The sequence below is a fragment of the Macrobrachium rosenbergii genome, chromosome 49 (assembly GCF_040412425.1).
Source record: "Macrobrachium rosenbergii isolate ZJJX-2024 chromosome 49, ASM4041242v1, whole genome shotgun sequence".
Lineage (NCBI taxonomy): Eukaryota > Metazoa > Arthropoda > Malacostraca > Decapoda > Palaemonidae > Macrobrachium > Macrobrachium rosenbergii.
In genome coordinates this window covers 42763606-42783093 of record NC_089789.1, presented here as the reverse complement: position 1 = coordinate 42783093, position 19488 = coordinate 42763606, and the positions used below count along the sequence as shown (strand labels likewise).

Here is a 19488-nt window from a genome sequence, read left to right as displayed (position 1 = left end):
ACCGTCGCTTATTTCCGCAGAGAAAAACCAGAAGCCAGCCAAGTAAAACAAACAGGTTTAATGTGCCTGGGCCAAGGTGAGGGAGCCACGAACTGCAGGGGAAGAGGAAGAAGAAGAAGTAGTAGGACCAGATGATGTAAACAAAAGGAAAAATAAGAACGCAAGAAGAAGAGGAAGAAAATGGTGTGATCGTGATAATTTAAACAAAAGGAAAACAGAAGAAGAAGAAGAAGAAGAAGAAGAAGAAGAAGAAGAAGAAGGTGGACCAGAACATATAAACAAAAGAAAAACTCAGGACTTGGTGGAAGGAGGAAAACAAGAAGAATGTGGTGATAGTGATAATGTAGAAGAATAAGAAGAAGAAGAAGAAGAAGAAGAAGAAGAAGGACCAAGCCTATGTAAACAAGGAAAACCGAGAAAGAAGGATAAGAAAAAAAAATGGAACAAGTATCTGTCAACATACACAAATGGGTAAACAGCGATGTTCAGGCGCTCGGCTTTGTTTGTGATCTCTTGCTTATACAAGGCCAAAGTATTAATCTTCGTCGTGGAAACAAAGTGGCCTTTGTTGTTGTTTTCGTACTGTTTCTCTCTCTCAGAGATTTTGTTTATCTGTTTGGGATTTGTTGTTTGTTTTCGTTACTTGGTTTGCTTGACTCCGATGGTATGTTTTATAGAAAAATATATGACTGACGATCGGTAATAATAATTGCGATAACGATGTTCCGCTGTTATGGAAAATACGGAGTATTACACACAAACGCACACACACTTATATATATATATATATATATATATATATATATATATATATATATATATATATATATATATATATATGTATGTATATATAAATGTGTAGGTATGTATGTATATGCATACGAGGTTTTAGAGGTTGTAGAGAAAAGGCAAGAGCGAGCGTACTTAGATTATTCCACAGAACACTATCATCAAACTTTTTCGACCAACGGCTGGGCGGGGAGGGGGGCAGGGAGGAGGGGGGAGCCGGGGGGAAGGTGGGTGAGAAGAGGAAAGAAATAAGGGAGTAGCAATGGGTAGGAATGTTTAGGCTCAGGACCGAGAGAGAGAGAGAGAGAGAGAGAGAGAGAGAGAGAGAGAGAGACGACGATTGTTAACATAATTCATCTGATAATATATAACAAGAACTATATACAAAGACGTCGAAGAACCGCCCTTCGGGACCGCCCGCCCCGTCGGGCGCCCTCCGCCCGGGTGTATAAAATTCAGCTTCATATGCTGCTGGCGCTGTGGTCGACTTTGTCCATCGTGTACATGTCGAGGACTAGGCGGTGGATCGGGGTGTCCCCGACGGTGTCCTTGAAGAAGAGGCCCTCCACAGTGGCTGCCCTGACCGTCTTCAGCCCCGGCAGGAGGAGAAGGAGTCTCCCGAAGCGCGTCGGTTGTCTGGGGAGCCGAGTCCGGATGTAATCGCTCAGGATGCACTGGGCTTGGTCTTGCAACATCTCTACGGGATGCACCTCAACCAGGCCGCTCGCTTCTGAAGGAGGAAGAAACAAATAAACATGAACAGTTTGCAAAGATTGGCTTCTTGCTTCTGAAGGAGTAAGGAACAAATATACATGAACAATTTACAAAGACAAGTCGTAAGGTTGAAGAACAATTGCAGTTCTTTGCTTTAAATGTGAAGCATTGTTATACTAAATCGAGCGTGTCCTTTCGGGATGTGACCGGCAAATGACCTTTGACCTAATATTCAAACCAAGATTTCTGATATGTGAACTCTGGCCATGATATGCTAATGACATTACTTTTCCCTTTATTTGCCAATCAAGATTAAGGAAGTCACCTCTGACCTGTTTCTCTTAGGGAGATTCTGGGAAAATTTTCTGACCTTATTTTTCCTTTATCACGTTACTGTAAATTACCCTTGACCTTGATTTTGTATTCACAATACCCTCAAGTGATTTTTTACCTTGACTTCAAAATTACAATGTGGCAGGTGACCTATGACCTATAAAATTACAATATGGCAGGTGACCTATGACCTCGCCCTCCAAATCAGGTAACTGGCAAATGACATTTATCTGATCTTCCGAATCAAAATCAACTTAATGGCAAGTGGCCTGTAACCTGACCTGTGTAAATCATAATATCAGCAAATGACCTCTGACCTTGTACTCCAGTTCAACATTAGTTAACTACAAATGACTTTTTGCAAAACTTTCCAAATCTAAGATAAGTGACCTTTGACCTTGTTTTCTATAAGATCCCTGGCACGTACCTCTGACCTGATTTTTCAAATCAGAGTATTGGAAAGTGACCTTTGACCCTGATTTGCTAACCAGATTACAAGCAAATGACTTGTCCATTGTTTTCCAAATCAGATAATGTCAACTAGCATAGATCTAATTTCAAAGTCAAATTACTTTCATGTGGCTTCTGACCTTGACATCCAAATTAGGTACTGTAACAAAACTGGGCAAGGATATTTCATCATAAATGCCAAACAAATCATAGTTACTTAACCACTTGGATGTTTGAAAAAAAAAAAAAAAAATGATTTCAGTACAGGAATGACCATAGTACCAGAGTCAACAAAATAACATTATTATAAAGAAAAATTATTCACACCGTAATCATAAGGACCTATAAATCTATATTTTGCATATGAAGTTAGGAGACTTACTTTACGAAATAGGATATATTTATCCGGCCTCTGAAAGTGATGACAGGTAAACCAAACAGTAATTCATGATGTTGGTTTGTTGATATCTGAAGTTTGTTCATTTTTATTGTGACTTTAGTGCAGGCCATATCTCTTTGTTTTGTTTTTTTACATTTTGTTAAAATGAGGGTTATTGCATAATGTGGAGGATTGCTACAATGTTCGTGAAATTTCGGCTCGTTTAATAATAATAATAATAATAATAATAATAATAATAATAATAATAATAATAATAATAATAATTTATGATATAAACCTAGTAATAATAGCAATAATGGCAATTATAATAACAAATTTAAATCCGTGCTGCAATAATAATAATAATAATAATAATAATAATAATAATAATAATAATAAAAATAATAATAATAATAATAATAATAATAATAATAATAATAATTTATGATATAAGCACCTGGAAGTAATAACAGTAATAATAGCAATTATAATAACAATAATTTAAATCCGCGCTACAATAATAATAATAATAATAATAATAATAATAATAATAATAATAATATAATAATAATATAATAATAATAATAATTTATGATATAAGCACCAGGAAGTAATAACAGTAATATTAGCAATTACAATAACAATTCTTTAAATTCGCGCTACATAATAATAATAATAATAATAATAATAATAATAATAATAATAATAATAATAATAATAATAATATAATAATAATAATAATAAAAAGCAAGCAAAAATACTGAGAAGACTTCAAAAAACTCTACGGGATTTACTCGCCTGGTTTAAAAAGGACGATGGCTTTGAGACATCCACACTCGGTGTTATCCGGACTCAGATGTCTGAACCGACGGAGGACATCCTGGATCGTGGCGACCTCCAGGGCCGTCCTTTCGTCGTTGCCTAATCTGGGTATCGATGGGTACAAAAAAATAAAAGGTATGTTACGGTAGATGCCATATTTAGGGCACTAATGGATGCTATTTGCAAATGTATAGATACTATAGAGACTGTGGTGTATATATGTATATGTATATATTTATATATATATATATATATATATATATATATATATATATATATATATATATATATATATATATATATATATATATAGTATATATATATATATATATATATATATATATATATATATATATATATATATATATATATATATATAGTATACACATGCTTATATGTGTACGTATGTTACAATGTATACATATGTATACATATGTGTGAATGCCTTGTTCATGTACATACACAAATAAACAGCTTAAAACGATTCGTCATCATAACAACAATGAATAATCCCTCAAAGCATTCCTTATATTTGTCTAATGAGACTTTAATTCCATTCATGATAAAATCTAATAAAAACTGATGACCTCTGACCTGGCATGGGCAGCAGGACTCTGAAGGAGGGCACTCAGGTCAAGGGGCAGGTACCACTGGGCCAGGTGAACCAAAAACAGCTCCTTCCATGATTCCTCCACTAGGACGCACTGTAGGGATTGCGTAGGATATTCAGGATGAGTAAGGAAAGATGAAAATAGAAGTTATGATGAAGATGATGATGATGATGATAATGAATGATGATGACGAATAGGAGGGCAATGTAGAGTTTTGATGATTATGATTGGGTACAATGATATGATGATGATGATGACGAATACGAGGACAATGTGGAGTTTTGATGATTATGATTCGGTACGATATGATGATGATAATGAATGATGATGACGGATAAGAGGACAATGTAGAGTTTTGATGATTATAGTTGGATACTGTGATATGATGATGATGATGATGACGATGAATAAGAGGACAATGTAGAGATTTGATGATTATGATTGGGTACAATGATATGGTGATGATTATGATGATGATAATGAGATCGCAATGTAGAATTTTGGTGAATATGATTGGGCACAGTGAGATGATGATGATGATGAGGTCACAATGTAGAGTTTTGATGAATATGATTGGGTGCAATGATGTGTTGATGATGGTGATTAATGGCGAGGACATTCCAGACTCTTGATGAATATGATGGGGTACAATGATGAGATGATAATGATAACACAATGCAGAGTTTTGTTGAATGTGACTGAGTATAATGATTTGATGATAATGATGGTGATAATGAGATCACAAAAGTAGAGTTTTGATGAATGTGGCGAGGTACAATGAAGTGATGATAATGACGATGTACAAGAGATAATATATAATTTTCATGAATGTGACGGGGGTACAATGAAGTGATGATAATGATGATGATGATAAGAGGATCTTGTATAGTTTTTATGAATGTGACGCGGTACAATGAAGTAACGGTGATAATGATGACGATTATGGTGGAGAGAAAAATATAGTGTATGACGATGATGAATAATATTTGTTGGTGATGAATAATCTATGATGATGAAGAAAGAAAGGAAAATGAATGTCATTGATGAGGACAATGAATTTCAAAGGTGATAATGACATAGCTGTATTAAGTAACAGATGTTTAGATTGTCATCTAAAATAAGTCTTCAGTATCATTTGACCTTCAATCCTCTACATTGACCTCACCATTCACTATCATTATCCATCATTATCATCATCATATCTACCACTGTGGTTGCATCATACTCCAAACTTCTGATTATCTTCGGAATTCCTATTACTTTCAAATTATTCCTCATTTCTTCTCCAAATCAAATAGAATTTCTGATGTTATTGCGTGTCACTGTTAATATTAATAACTTATTGATAGCATTAAATTGATGTTATTGCATGAATAACAGCTGAGTAGTAAGCCCTATATATCAACCTAATCCTTGTTAGGCCTACTGACCTAGTCTGACCTGGGAACGACGTTCGAAATCTCGAATTTCTGGTGTTATTGCGGGTCACTGTTAATAATAATAGCTTATTGATAGGATTAGATTGATATTATTATGTGAATAACTGCTGGATATTAAGCACTGCACATTGACCTAAGCCTTGTTAGGCCTACTGACCTGGTCTGACCTAGACAGAGTTTGGAAGGGTGCCAACGACCTGATCCATCTCACCATCATGAAGAGTAACCTGGCCGTGGTCTCCTGTTGGACCCATTGGGAGAAAAAAAATATTTGTCAATTATAAAGACACAAACAGACACATACAGACTCATGTGTATGAATATAAACAAGGAAATGGGAAGCGTTGACGTCAACAAGTATCGAACAGGGAGCTGAAAGAAACTTCAAGGACTATTTATCCGTTTATTATAAAAGCTGACGTTTCGAGAACACGGCCTCATGTTCAGAGCTGGAAAATACAAAAAAAAAAAAAAATTTTAAAAATGTTAAACATTAACGTTTAAGAGATGGAATGGACAACAGATCGGTACCTTTCCAGAACTGTTCTATACGTCTTATCTGCTAACTCTTAATGTTTTACTTTGTAAATTTAAAACTTCAATCCGAGTCATTTTAGCATTTTTATTTATGTTCCATATACTGTATTTTTCAGCTCTGAAAGACGTCAGCTTTTGTAAAAAAAGGATATATATATATATATATATATATATATATATATATATATATATATATATATATATATATATATATATATATATATATATAATGCTGGGTAACTCTAGAGATCCTTAAAAAGTTACCTGGAAGACGTCCCAAGATGGCGCGAAGGGTAACAAAGATGGCAGGTGTGGGAGTGCTCCTATCATGTCAGATATAACCCCTGCACTACTGGTCCCTCCATCCTGAGATTTTTCGTTCTGCCGGGAATAAAATACATAAAGATTTTTTTTTTTAAATTTGACAAAATACCAGGAATAAAATAAATATTAAATATTCTTAGCATGAAAAAAGGGCTAAAATATCACAGTGATTCGAGGGATACGTTGTTTCCCAAATATCAGATCAGTTGGTAGAGGATAAGTTGAAATCTAAGTCATTGATTAGAATTAGATAATTGCTCTTGACTTATTATTATCATTACCATCACCATCATTCATTAATTAGGATTAATTTGATCTTGGCTTATTTTCATTATCATCAGCATCATGATCATCCTAGTTGATTTCCGGGGTCCTTCTTTTTGCCCACATTCAGCTCAGCAAACGGGGCATTTTCAGTTACCAGTAATAATGCCTAAATTTTCTCGAGTTTTTCTGTGTCAAAATTGGCTTTAATTTCATCTTGATCATCTCCTAGCTCTTGTATATCGTCCCTTTCCGAAGTGACCGCCTAGGAACGCCATACCCGCTGTGGCATAAGGTCACGCGATTACTTATAGGGTCACGGGCATGCAACTTACGTCAGCATCCCGTAATATAGAACTTATAGAATTACAAGATATGTTATAAATTTGCTGTTTGCTAATTAAGATTGAGTTTGCATCATCAAAACAATGAAGTTTGGTTGTTCTAATAACAGTTATTATGAATATGAGAAATCTCTAGAAAACATTTAAAAAATATATTACTTTAAAATCACGAGATGTGAACGTATTGCGAAGTTACTGATTTGATTTGCATTTCCAGAAAAAGCCGTGTTATAATTAGCCTTAGTAAAATGTCATTATTATCGACATCTTTTTTAGACTTTCAGCTTACAGTTTAGGAAAAAGCTAAGTAAAAGGCTAAGTTTCCTGTATTTTTTAAATATCATAGAATTAGTTTGGAATAGTTGAATAAAATGTTAATTTTCTTGAATTTTCCATCAAATTTCAGACCCAGTTTAAAAAAAAAAAAACAGATCAAACATTAAATTTCCAACATTTTTACTGACTTTCAGACTTAGTTTAGGGAAAGGCGATTGAAAATAGTAAATTTCTTGCATTTTTTTACCGACGCCAGACAGTTAAATAGTTAAGTAAAATTATTTTCCAGCATTTCGACCTCACTTTCACGCTCAATCTAGAAAAACTAAGACGTTAATTTTCCCATATTTTCCCTTGACATCCGGACTTACTTTAGAAAAAAAACTAAAAAAATAGAAAATGCTAATTTGCTAAATTTCATGCATTTTTCACTGACACCTAGACTTTCCCCAAAACAGACACGATTCTGTAAAAAATAAAAAAAAAAAAAAAGCTTTCAAAGTTGAACCAGGGGAGGAACCTCTTGTCTTCCCAAAAGCCTAACTCCAAAGCACCTCCATTTTTCTCTCGCCCTTCTGCTCCGACCGCTTCATTCCACCAAGCAGCAGCAGTAGCAGGAGCAGCAGGAGGTGGGTGACCCGCCTCCCTGCTGACTTATCGGCGTTATTTCTGCTGGAAATGACCTTACCTGTTCCGGCCCCCCGGTGGCTCTTTACTTAAATGAAAGGCATTTGTTCTCGTCCAACTTGCGCTTGGTGTCCCTTGAAGTCTCTCTCTCTCTCTCTCTTGTTACTGTATGTACTCATTTTTTCGTTATTTCTCTCTCTCTCTCTCTCTCTCTCTGTTACTGTGTTTACTCGTTTTCTTCTCTCTCTCTCTCCTCTTGTTATTGTATGTACTCCTTTTTCATTTCTCTCTCTCTCTCTCTCTCTCTCTCTCTCTCTCTTCTGTCTCTTATGTGTTTCCTTTTGTCATTCTCTCTCTCTCTCTCTCTCTGTTCTGTGTACTCTTTTTTCTCTCTCTCTCTCTCTCTCTTCTGTTATTATGTGTACTCCTTTTTCGTTATTTCTCTCTCTCTCTCTCTCTCTCTCTCTCTCTCTCTCTCTCTTCTGTTATTATGTGTACTCCTTTTTTCGTTATTTCTCTCTCTCTCTCTCTCTCTCTCTCTCTCTCTCTCTCTCTCTCTCTCTCTCTCTCTCTCTCTCTCTCTCTCTCTCTCTCTCTCTCCCCAGTTATTGTGTTTGCTCTCTCTCTCTCTCTCTCTCTCTCTCTCTCTCTCTCTTCTTCTTCTTCTTCTTCTTCTTCTTACTGCCAGGGGCAGCCTGGACAATAACATTCCGTTATTTGGGTGATGTATTGCGCTAATTACTTCTATTTCAATTGCGGTTCAGTTTTGATTACTTCGACAACTTTTGCCGATTAAATCGGTGTCAAATTTTCTGAAAAACCGCAATTACATTTCAATTACATTACAATTACTGTTCGTTTTCAATGTAACTACCTCAATGTAATCATTGCATAAGCACCTCAATTTGCCTTGTCTCGATAGTTTCATGAATTATATTTTGATTTCCAGACATTTGATTGCTCTTTCACGAATTACATATAATGTAATTAGATGTCATTACAATTACTTTCCTACCTTGTTATCATTAATTACGAGACAATATAGATTGTCTCAATTCGACTTACCAAATATATATATATATATATATATATATATATATATATATATATATATATATATATATATATATATATATGTGTGTGTGTGTGTGTGTGTGTGTGTGTGTGTATGTATATTTGTGTATGTAAGTGAGTCTACTTCAGCATACCAAAACATAATTCAGATTACTTTAAATACCCTTTATGCATACTTGGAAGGATTCCTTCGATCAAAGTTATGAAAATTACCTTCTCGATTTCGTAATACAATGTAAATGGCCATTTTTTTTTATATTAAGTGTGTATTTTACTTTCATTGGTGAGTCGTAATATTATTTTTATTGGTTGCGTTGATCAAGTCAGACTGGTGTTTTTATTTTCTACCAAGTGTCTGTTTGTGCGTTTTATAATGCTTTTGCTTGCAATATATCTAAAAGATTTATATTTCAAATAATAATAATAATAATAATAATAATAATAATAATAATAATAATAATAATAATAATAATAATAAACTATAAAGCAAACACCTGTAATATAACAATAATAATAATAATAATAATAATAATAATAATAATAATAATAATAATAATAATAATAATAATAATAATAATTCTGAATAAGAACTCTTGTCACAATAACAACAACTCAAAAACAACAATATCAACAACTCAAAAACAACAATATCACCATCTCAAAAACAACACTATCAATCAACCTCTCAAAAACAACAATATCAAAAACAACAATATCTCAAAAACAACAATAACAACGACTCAAAAAAAAAAAACAACCCCTCACCTGTTGTAACTTATCCGCCGACGACAGCATATGCAGCAGCCCATGATGCTGTGACGTAGGCACATGGGACATGAAGATGGGCGTGGGCGCCAGGATGCCCTCGGAGAAGATGGGCGGCGGCGGGCCGTGGTGCTTGATGGAGTGGATCGGGGGCGGGGGGAAGAGGAGGGGCGGGAGCTTCGTCGTGTCCTGCGGCGCTCCCGCCGCCGTCGAGTAGTGGTCGTTGTGACCCAGGCCGAGGGTCAGGCCCATGGCCCCTTCTTTACTCTTGCTCTTGCGGGGCCCTCGCTCGTGTTGCACTGCTGCCGGAGACAAGGGAGAAAGAGGAGGGCAAACACTGTCACTTATGTCTCTGAGAGGGCGTGGTTAACGGGTCAAAGGTTGCGTGGTTGGATATTACGAGGTCAAAGGTTGTGGGGTCAAAGGATGTGAGGTCAAAGATTGCGAGGTCAAAGGTTGTAAGGTCAGAGGTTTTGGGGTCAAAGGATGTAAGGTCAAAGGTTGTGAGGTCAAAGGTTGTGAGGTCAAAGGATGTAAGGCTAAAGAATGTCAGGTCAAAGGTTTTGGGGTCAAAGGTTGTGAGGTTAAAGGTTGTGAGGTCAAAGGGTGTAAGGTCAAAGGTTTTGGGGTCAAAGGTTTTGGGGTCAAAGGATGTAAGGTCAAAGGTTGCGAGGTCAAAGGTTTTGGGGTCAAAGGTTGTGAGGTCATAGGATGTAAGGTCAAAGGTTTTGGGGTCAAAGGTTGCGAGGTCAAAGGTTTTGGGATCAAAGGTTGCGAGATCAAAGGATGTAAGGTCAAAGGTTGCAAGGTCAAAAGTTTTGGGGTCAAAGATTGTGAGGTCAAAGGATGTAAGGTCAAAGGTTGCAAGGTCAAAGGTTTTGGGGTCCAAGTTTTTGAGATGAAAGGCTGCAAGATCAATGGTTGTGTGGTAAAAGGTTGCATGGTCAAAAGTTGTAAGGTCCAAGTGAATATGTAGTTTTATCCCTTCTGATAACTTATAAACTTCAGATTATTATTATTATTATTATTATTATTATTGTTATTATTGATGATTGCTGTCTTAGCACACGCATGCGCATACTAGAGAACAGACACTAACACACACACACACGTTCACACGCACATACATATGCACGCACAAACACACACACACTCGCACACGCAACTCGAAACAAGACAAAATAAAAAAAAAAACATAAAAATAATGATCTCTTAATGGAAAGAAAGCTATAAACACACGTACACATGAAAGACTTATACACACACACACACACACACACACACACACACACACGGGGAAGCGCGCGCGCACGCACGCATCCCCCAGACCCAGACGAGACAGTGACAGAGAGAAAGGGAGGCAGCATCCGGGCGTGAAGGTTACAGATGAATGGGAGGGCCACGTAATCTCCGTCTTTTGAGAAGGCGTCCGCCTTTGACCGATGACTGCCTCTCGCTCCTCCCATCAAAGAAATTAGCCTTGGGTTGGCCCACACTCCCCTTCCCCATCCCCCTTCCCCAACTTTCAAGCCAAATACCCCCTCCACTTCCCCCCCCTTTACCTTATATCCACCCCTCTTTCTCAACCATTCCAAAGTCCCAAAACCTCTCCAGCTCCCTACTCTCTCTCAGCCCAATACCCCCCCACGCGCCTACCTCTTCTTCTCCCCCCTCTCAACCCCCTTCAAGACAAATGCCCCCTCCTCCTTCCCCTCTCTCCTCTATCCAACCATCTCTCCCCTGTCCAAAGCCCAAAACCCTCCCAGGCCAAAAACCTCTTTATTCCTACCTATTTTATTCTTCGTGACTTTGGGCTTTTTCGGCCTTTGGGGCTCGAACTATATTTCTGGCTCCGGATATGATAATGGGAAATAATAGTGGGATATAAAATGGTGATGTAATAATGGGATATAATAATGAGATCTAAAATGTTGATATAAGAAGGGGATATAATAACGGGATATAAGATGGAGATATAATAATGGGATATAACAATGGGATATAATAATAGGATATAAAATGGTGATATGATAATGGGATATAATAATGGAATATAAGATGGCGATATGATAATGGGATATAATAATGAGATATAAAATGGTGATATAATAATGGGATATAATAATAGGATATAAAATGGATATATGGTAATGGGATATAATGATAAGAAATTAAATAGTGATATAATAACAGGATATAATAATGGGATATAAAATGTGATATAATAATGAGATATAAAATGGTGATATAATAATGGGATATAAGATGGCGATATGATAATGGGATATAATAATGAGATATAAAATGGTGATATAATAATGGGATATAAGATGGTGATATGATAATGGGATATAATAGTGAGATATAACACAGTGATATAATAATGAGATATGAAATAGTGATATAATGTGAATTTAATATATAATGGTATCAAAATGGGTATAATAATAATAATAATAATAATAATAATAATAATAATAATAATAATAATAATAATAAATATTTCACCTCATGGCTAATCGGAGTACAGATTCAATAGAGCCAATATAAAAAAATATATGAGGAAAAAGCCAAAAACTAAAATATATTCCTTGGATGATATTCATATTCTTCAAATAGCTAGATACATTCATTTCAAAATAAATATGTAAAATGTATAAATTCTAAATAGACTACTTGACCCTACTTGACCTAAGTTGCTAACGAGGGTGCAGGAGGCCATTCTCTCTCTCTCTCTCTCTCTCTCTCTCTCTCTCTCTCTCTCTCTCTCTCTCTCTCTCTCTCTCTCTCTCTCTCTCGTGTGTCAGGTTATTTCTTTTCGTTTTACTTTACCCCTAGCATATATATTTTAACTATGCCACTGTGTATCAGTCCTTTGAAAATATGTAAGAAGTTTGAACAAAAGTTACAGACACAATTGATCTTGATGACAGACAATAAACAATAAATAGAGTCAGTAACACCACGAGAATCTAATTTACAAGAAACAAATACACAACCGCTTCACAAAAACGGCTGGAATAAAGAAACGAAGGAATGAATTTAAAAAACAAGTACAAAATGCGCCGAAGTTTCTTCGTCCTAATCGAGTTTTCTGTACAGCCGCTACATACATCGTACAGTCAATAGATCTATCTTTCGGTTTTGGTATAATGCTGTATGAGCCGCGGGCCAAGAGGTTTTAACCACGACCCGGTGGTGGCCTATCCTATGTCGTTGTCGGAAGCACGATAATGGCTAACTTTAACCTTAAAAATAAAATAAAAACTACTGAGGCTAGAGGGCTGCAATTTCGGTGCGTGATGATTGGAGGTGGATGATGATCAAAATACCAATTTAAAGATCTAGCGGACTAAAAAGTGCGGAAGATCGGACAGAATAAAATTGCGGACAGAATAAAGTGCGGACGAAGAAAGTGCGGACAGAATAAAGTGCGGACAGAAAAGTGCGGACAGAAAAAGTGCGGACAGAAAAAGTGCGGACAGAAAAAAGTGCGGACAGAAAAAGTGTGGACAGAAAAAAAGTGCGGACAGAAAAAGTGCGGACAGAAAAAGTGCGGACAGAAAAAGTGCGGACAGAATACAAAGCGGACAGAAGAGAGAAGTGCTGACAGTTGCGGACTTTAAAGAAAACAGAATAAGGTAAAAAAAAAAATCCGGAAGAAAAAGGCTGGGAAAAAAATGCGGGAATTAAGGTGACGTAAATAGGTGCGGGAAAAAGTGCGGACAGAAAGCAATTTCGGACTTCCGGTGCGGACAGAAAATTCTCGGTCAATTGGCTAATATATCCGGACCGCAGTGCGGACGGATTGCCGGCGAGCTTCTCCCAGAAAACTAAAAAAAAATCCGGAATCGCGGAAATGGGAATTCGATGACTGACGGCGGGTCTAGCGCGCGAGCAATTTCCTTCCGGACACGACGCGACGTCCAATTGGAATATATCACGCAGTTTGGATTCGTGTCGAGTTTGTTAGCGTCGGAATCGTAGGTAGTTTCGTGATGTCTGTGTATATAATATATATCCTCGGACACGACGCGACGGGATATATATATATATATATATATATATATATATATATATATATATATATATATATATATAATAATGTATATATATACATATATACATATATATATATATATATATATATACTATATATATATATATATATATATATATATATATATATATACATATACATATTAAACATTCATATTTGTATCATAAGCTTATTAACCACTCTTATCACAGGAAAAACTATTCACTATCATCAGCTAAATCCATCACTATTATTCTTGGGAAAAAATATATCAATTATGGTAAACGTTATATATTTATCTTTTCCCTTGTTAACGTATTTTGTAATATTCCCATTGCATCTGCATTCATATTTATAGCAAGTTATAACGTCGACTATACTACTCGTGGTTTTTTGTCAGTACACAAAAAAGTATAAATATCAGGTTACACACAGAATTTGGGGAGAGATAGGAATGTATTTTTTTTAATAGAAGGAAGTAACCTTTTTGAGTTGGCGGAGCTTTGCTATTTAGAAAGTCTTTCATTTCATTTAATTTTCATTCAACTTTATAATTGACCTTGAAGAATTGCGTACTCTTACATGATAAGACCTCCGGTAAACGAACGATCCGAGGGGGCCACCTATGACATGACTAACACTACTACACGAAAATAAGGGAAATCGACAGTTAGCTTCAAACATCTGTATAAATTGTCTTATATTTTTACTGATATACGTTGAATGGTATTATGATACACATGTATCAATAAATAAGAATTTGTTCCACATATTTATGAATATTCTATAATTTATAATTGCTAGGGTATTCATTGTTCACTAAGGAATTCCAAATTATTATTATTATTATTATTATTATTATTATTATTATTATTATTATAATCGCACGAGTCATTAGAATCGTGACGAAATCCACAATCATGCCAGTGTAAATACTCATTAAAAATTTGTATAAAATACTTTATATATATAATTCTAATAAAGATTTACACTGACATCATTGTGGATTTCTTCACCATTATTATTATTATTATTATTATTATTATTATTATTATTATTATTATTATTATTATTATTATTATTATTATTGCTGTTATGAGAACTCTGCGTAATGGGAATTTTTCCAATATGTTCATTATTGTTCTGTATTTGAAAATTGTCATTTATTATTGCATAAACACTTACAAAATATTATCGTCATGACTGGAATTATTATTATTATTATTATTATTATTTATTATTATTATTATTATTATTATTATTATTATTATTATTGTTTTTGCTGTTATGACACCTCTGCGTAATCAGGAATCACACTTACAAAATATTATCATCAGAGTTTTCGAGAATTTTACAGATTTCATTCTAAGGCTCACGCTACTGTGAGCATTATTATTATTATTATTATTATTATTATTATTATTATTATTATTATTATTATTATTATTATTATTGCCTATGCTGTTATGACAAATTGGGGGAGCCACCTGCCCGACGAAGCAATAGTATTATTATTATTATTATTATTATTATTATTATTATTATTATTATTATTAGAAAACTTCCTTACTGTTATGACAAATTGAGAGGGGTCACCTGCCCGAAGAAGCCATATTATTATTATTATTATTATTAGAAACTTCCTACTGTTATGACAAATTAAGGGTCACCTGCCTGATGAAGCCATATTGGGCTGGTGGGTCACCTGCCTTATTATTATTATTATTATTATTATTATTGTTACTTATTATTATTATGAAACTTCCTTACTGTTATGACAACTCAGGGGTGCAGGGGTGGGGGTGGGGGGGTTCACCTTCCCGACAGAAGCCAGACGAGATTTGATGAAATCACAACTCTATCAGGCCCGATTGAGTCACCTGTTCTATTGATTAGAAATCCCACAGGAAGGAAAAGGAGAGAGAGAGAAAAAAAGAAAAAAAAAAGGTGCAGCCTCAGCATATTAATGTGATGGTGTCAAGGAGGAAGAAGTGATTAATGGTGACGAAGGCGTACCTAACATAAATAGAGAGAGAGAGAGAGAGAGAGAGAGAGAGAGAGAGAGAGAGAGAGAGAAGGAATAGATTGCGATACTGTTGAATCAGCTTGTATGTATAAGTGTGTATATATATATATATATACATATATATATATATACACATTTATATATATATATATATATATATATATATATATATATATATATATATATATATATATTTATATATATATATGTGTGTATATGTGTATATATATATGAGACAGGTGAATGAGACTCTGTTAATGATGTACCTTAGAAACAGACAGACAGACAGACAGACAGAAACGCGACAAGATGGGAACGATGACATGATGACCACAGCACAAATTGGGCGCGTTGATGATGGCCCAGGCAATGAGGTCCGTATGCGAGTGGCATTGGATTGGGGAGGGAGGGGGGGAGAGTGTGTTGGAAGGGGGGTGGGTGGGCAGTGTCATCATCCCCCGGGAGGGTCTCTTATAGGGGGAAGGGGCCATATGTCGTCCTATAAGGGGTGTCCTTTGGAAGGAGTAGGAGCCAGCCGTCATCAAGGCGTCATCATCCCCCACAGGGGGGGGCCACTAAAAGGAGGAGGAGGTGCCACCGTGGGGGGGCGTCGTCCTTCACCCCCACTGGGGGGATGTGAGGGAGAGGGGCGTCGTTCACGATTAATGGCATTGTCAGTCCAGGCGGCCGACCTTTTCACATTCTAGACTTGGGTTGTGTGAGTGATGAGGCACTTACCAGCTCCTGTGAATTCTCCCCCTTTCCTCCCCCCACCCCTACTCTTTTATCACCCACTTCCCGCCCCCTCCCCTCCCATGCCTCAGGGTCTGTCTACGTCCCCTCCCTCACACACACAAAAATTCCATTTTTTTAAATATTTTTGAGGGACATTTTTATACATCGCTTGCGAAAAGGACACGTGGTGATATTTTACATTCAACTCAGAGTCCCAGAGACCCCTTTGCTGCCGAGTCCATCTGGGTCTGGTGTTTTATTCAGAGTATGTATATATATATATATATATATATATATATATATATATATATATATATATATATATATATATATATATATATATATATATATATATATATATATATATATACATACACGTTTGGATTAGACAGGTTCATGAATAGCATGTGATGGCATCAGCTGGGTACCTGTGGGCACCAGAAAACGTTGGGAGACCTAGACCTAACTCGGATGAATCCTTTATAAGAACGGAGGCTGCAAATGAGTGGGGATGAGTGATAGATAAAGCGCTGGGTAGAAACAGAGGCCCTTTCCTTCACGAAAATTAAAGCTTCCTCGGTAATAATTACTTTATAGTTGATGTTTATCGATTTTATATAAAGACTTTCCTGCCTTAGGAAATCCATCACGCCAGGAAAGTTGCATGGCAGGTAAATTCTTTTCATTCTTCACAAACTTATTCAGCTGTTTCATTAAATTTATAGAGTAGGGTTTCCGTTATATGATATCCTATGGCACTGATCTCTTAAGAAGAAGCGAAGGAGTTCAAGAGCATAATTATCTAGAATTATCAAATTATTAGAAGGATTATTACTCCTGACGCCTTGCAAGAGAGTCTGTCAGACACGTGACTGTTCTGATTTTACGGAATCCTTTGAGTTGCGGAAAAGTAGAATTCCTTTCGATTTTGACGCTGCTATTTCTTGGTTTAACTTTGAAATATGTTAGGTATGAGGTGTGCGGTATAAGGACAATTAACAGGCTTGGGAAGCTGTAAGACATTCAATCAAGAATTAGACAGAATGGTAGCCTACATGTAATCTGTGTGCTCTCTCTCTCTCTCTCTCTCTCTCTCTCTCAGAGAGAAAACTCATTATTGACAGCTGCATGTGTACATCCGGAACCACTGACGCGATGTTAAGGAAAAGCTTCACGGCAGGTAGTCTGAAAATGGAAGGCTTCTCTATTCATACCATTTCTTTCTTGATTATTTCCCTTTTTTTTTTTTTTTGCTTTTCTTATACTGTTGGATGACTGGTTCAAAGCTGTCCCTCTATTATGCGGGTAGATTGTGCGAATGGTATATAAGAAGATCGTCAGTTAGAGAGCAAATTGTCTTTCCGTAAGTGACTTCTGAGTGAATTCCACTTGCTTATAGAGTCGAACACGCACCTCTGAACTATTCCACTAGAGCAGTAGTTCTCAACTGGTGGTCCATGGACCACTGGTGGTGGTTCTCAACTTGTGGTCCATGGACCACTACTGGTGGTTCTCAACTGGTGGTCCATGGACCACTACTGGTGATCCATGGACCACTGGTGGTGGTTCTCAACTGGTGGTCCATGGACCACTGGTGGTGGTTCTCAGCTGGTGGTCCATGGACCACTGTGGTGATTCTCAACTGGTGGTCCATGGACCATTAGTTCTCAAATGGTGGTCCATGGACCACTGGTGTGTGATTCTCAACTGGTGGTCCATGGACCACTGGTGGTGGTTCTCAACTGGGGTTCCATGGACCACTGGTGGTGGTTCTCAATTGGTGGTCCATGGGCCACTGGTGGTGGTTCTCAACTGGTGGTCCATGGGCCACTGGTGGTGGTTCTCAAATGGTGGTCCATGGGCCACTGGTTGTGGTTCTCAACTGGTGGTCCATTGGCCACTGGCGGTGGTTCCCAACTGGTGGTCCATGGACCAATGGTGGTGGTTCTCAAATGGTGGTCCATGGGCCACTGGTGGTGGTTCTCAACTGGTGGTCCATGGACCATTAGTGGTCCATGAAGACATTTAGGTGGTCCACAGGACGTTCTTTATATCTTGTAATAAACTGGGGATTTTCACTTATATCTTTAATCTGAAATTCAGTAAGAATAATTTGTGTTCTTCTCGAAAAGAAAACGTAATGATATCTACAGTCAGTAATTCTTGTGTAAGGAACATATTTCAATCCAAAATATTTATTGTCTACGATTCATTTGTCGTATTTCAAAAAATAAATGGTCCAAAACATTTCACTTTATTGGGCCAGTGGTCCATGACCTGAAATAAAGTTGAGAATATATATATATATATATATATTTGCTATATATACATACATATATACATACAGTTTTTAGTAATATATATAATTCTCTTTCTTCCATCTTACTTTCCTTTTTGCTCTCATTTTCTCTTTCAGCGCTGAATGACCTCATTGGTCCCAGCTCTTGGCCTTTGGCCTAAATGTTATAATTCCACTGCATTCCTTTGCATCCCTCTAAATTCAAGACTTCGATAACGATATGACGATCTGTTATAAGGCATTAGATTGGAAAGACACTTTTCTACTTTCCACGTAATTACGAACAGCTGTAGACAAAGGAAGCGAGCACTAGATTACAGTTCAGACATTTGAATAAATATATATCTGTACTCATTCAGGTTATATGCATACGCGTGAACCGAAATTTCATTTGATACAATACGTATCGCAGAATTTTGACGGGCAAATTGTTAAAGAATTGGCCATGATATTCAAAACAAATTTAGTCCTTGTGAGATAGTTACTGGGCCTGCATTTTGTTCTGGGATCGACTGTTTACTAATGGTACAGTTGTTTGCGTAAGACGTTTCCCTCACAGGACGTGTGAGGATTCCTAATAGTTGCTGATAATTCCTAATAGTTGCTGATAATTCCTAGTAGCTGCTGATATTTACTAATAG

At 36.4% G+C, this 19488-nt stretch overlaps 1 protein-coding gene across 1 annotated transcript in view; it reads right to left on the bottom strand.

Moving 5' to 3' along the window:
* Window positions 1–984: 984 nt before the first annotated feature.
* LOC136832304 (nuclear receptor subfamily 2 group E member 1-like) overlaps window positions 985–19488 on the bottom strand; it is a 104970-nt gene continuing 86466 nt past the window's right edge. The window contains exons 4-9 of the mRNA XM_067093211.1: window positions 9749–10050; window positions 6339–6455; window positions 5695–5778; window positions 4082–4191; window positions 3464–3591; window positions 985–1519 (exon numbers count right to left, since the gene is read on the bottom strand). Coding sequence (XP_066949312.1) covers window positions 1251–1519; window positions 3464–3591; window positions 4082–4191; window positions 5695–5778; window positions 6339–6455; window positions 9749–10050 — 1010 coding nt within the window. The 3' untranslated portion in view covers window positions 985–1250. The remainder of the gene's footprint in view (window positions 1520–3463; window positions 3592–4081; window positions 4192–5694; window positions 5779–6338; window positions 6456–9748; window positions 10051–19488) is intronic.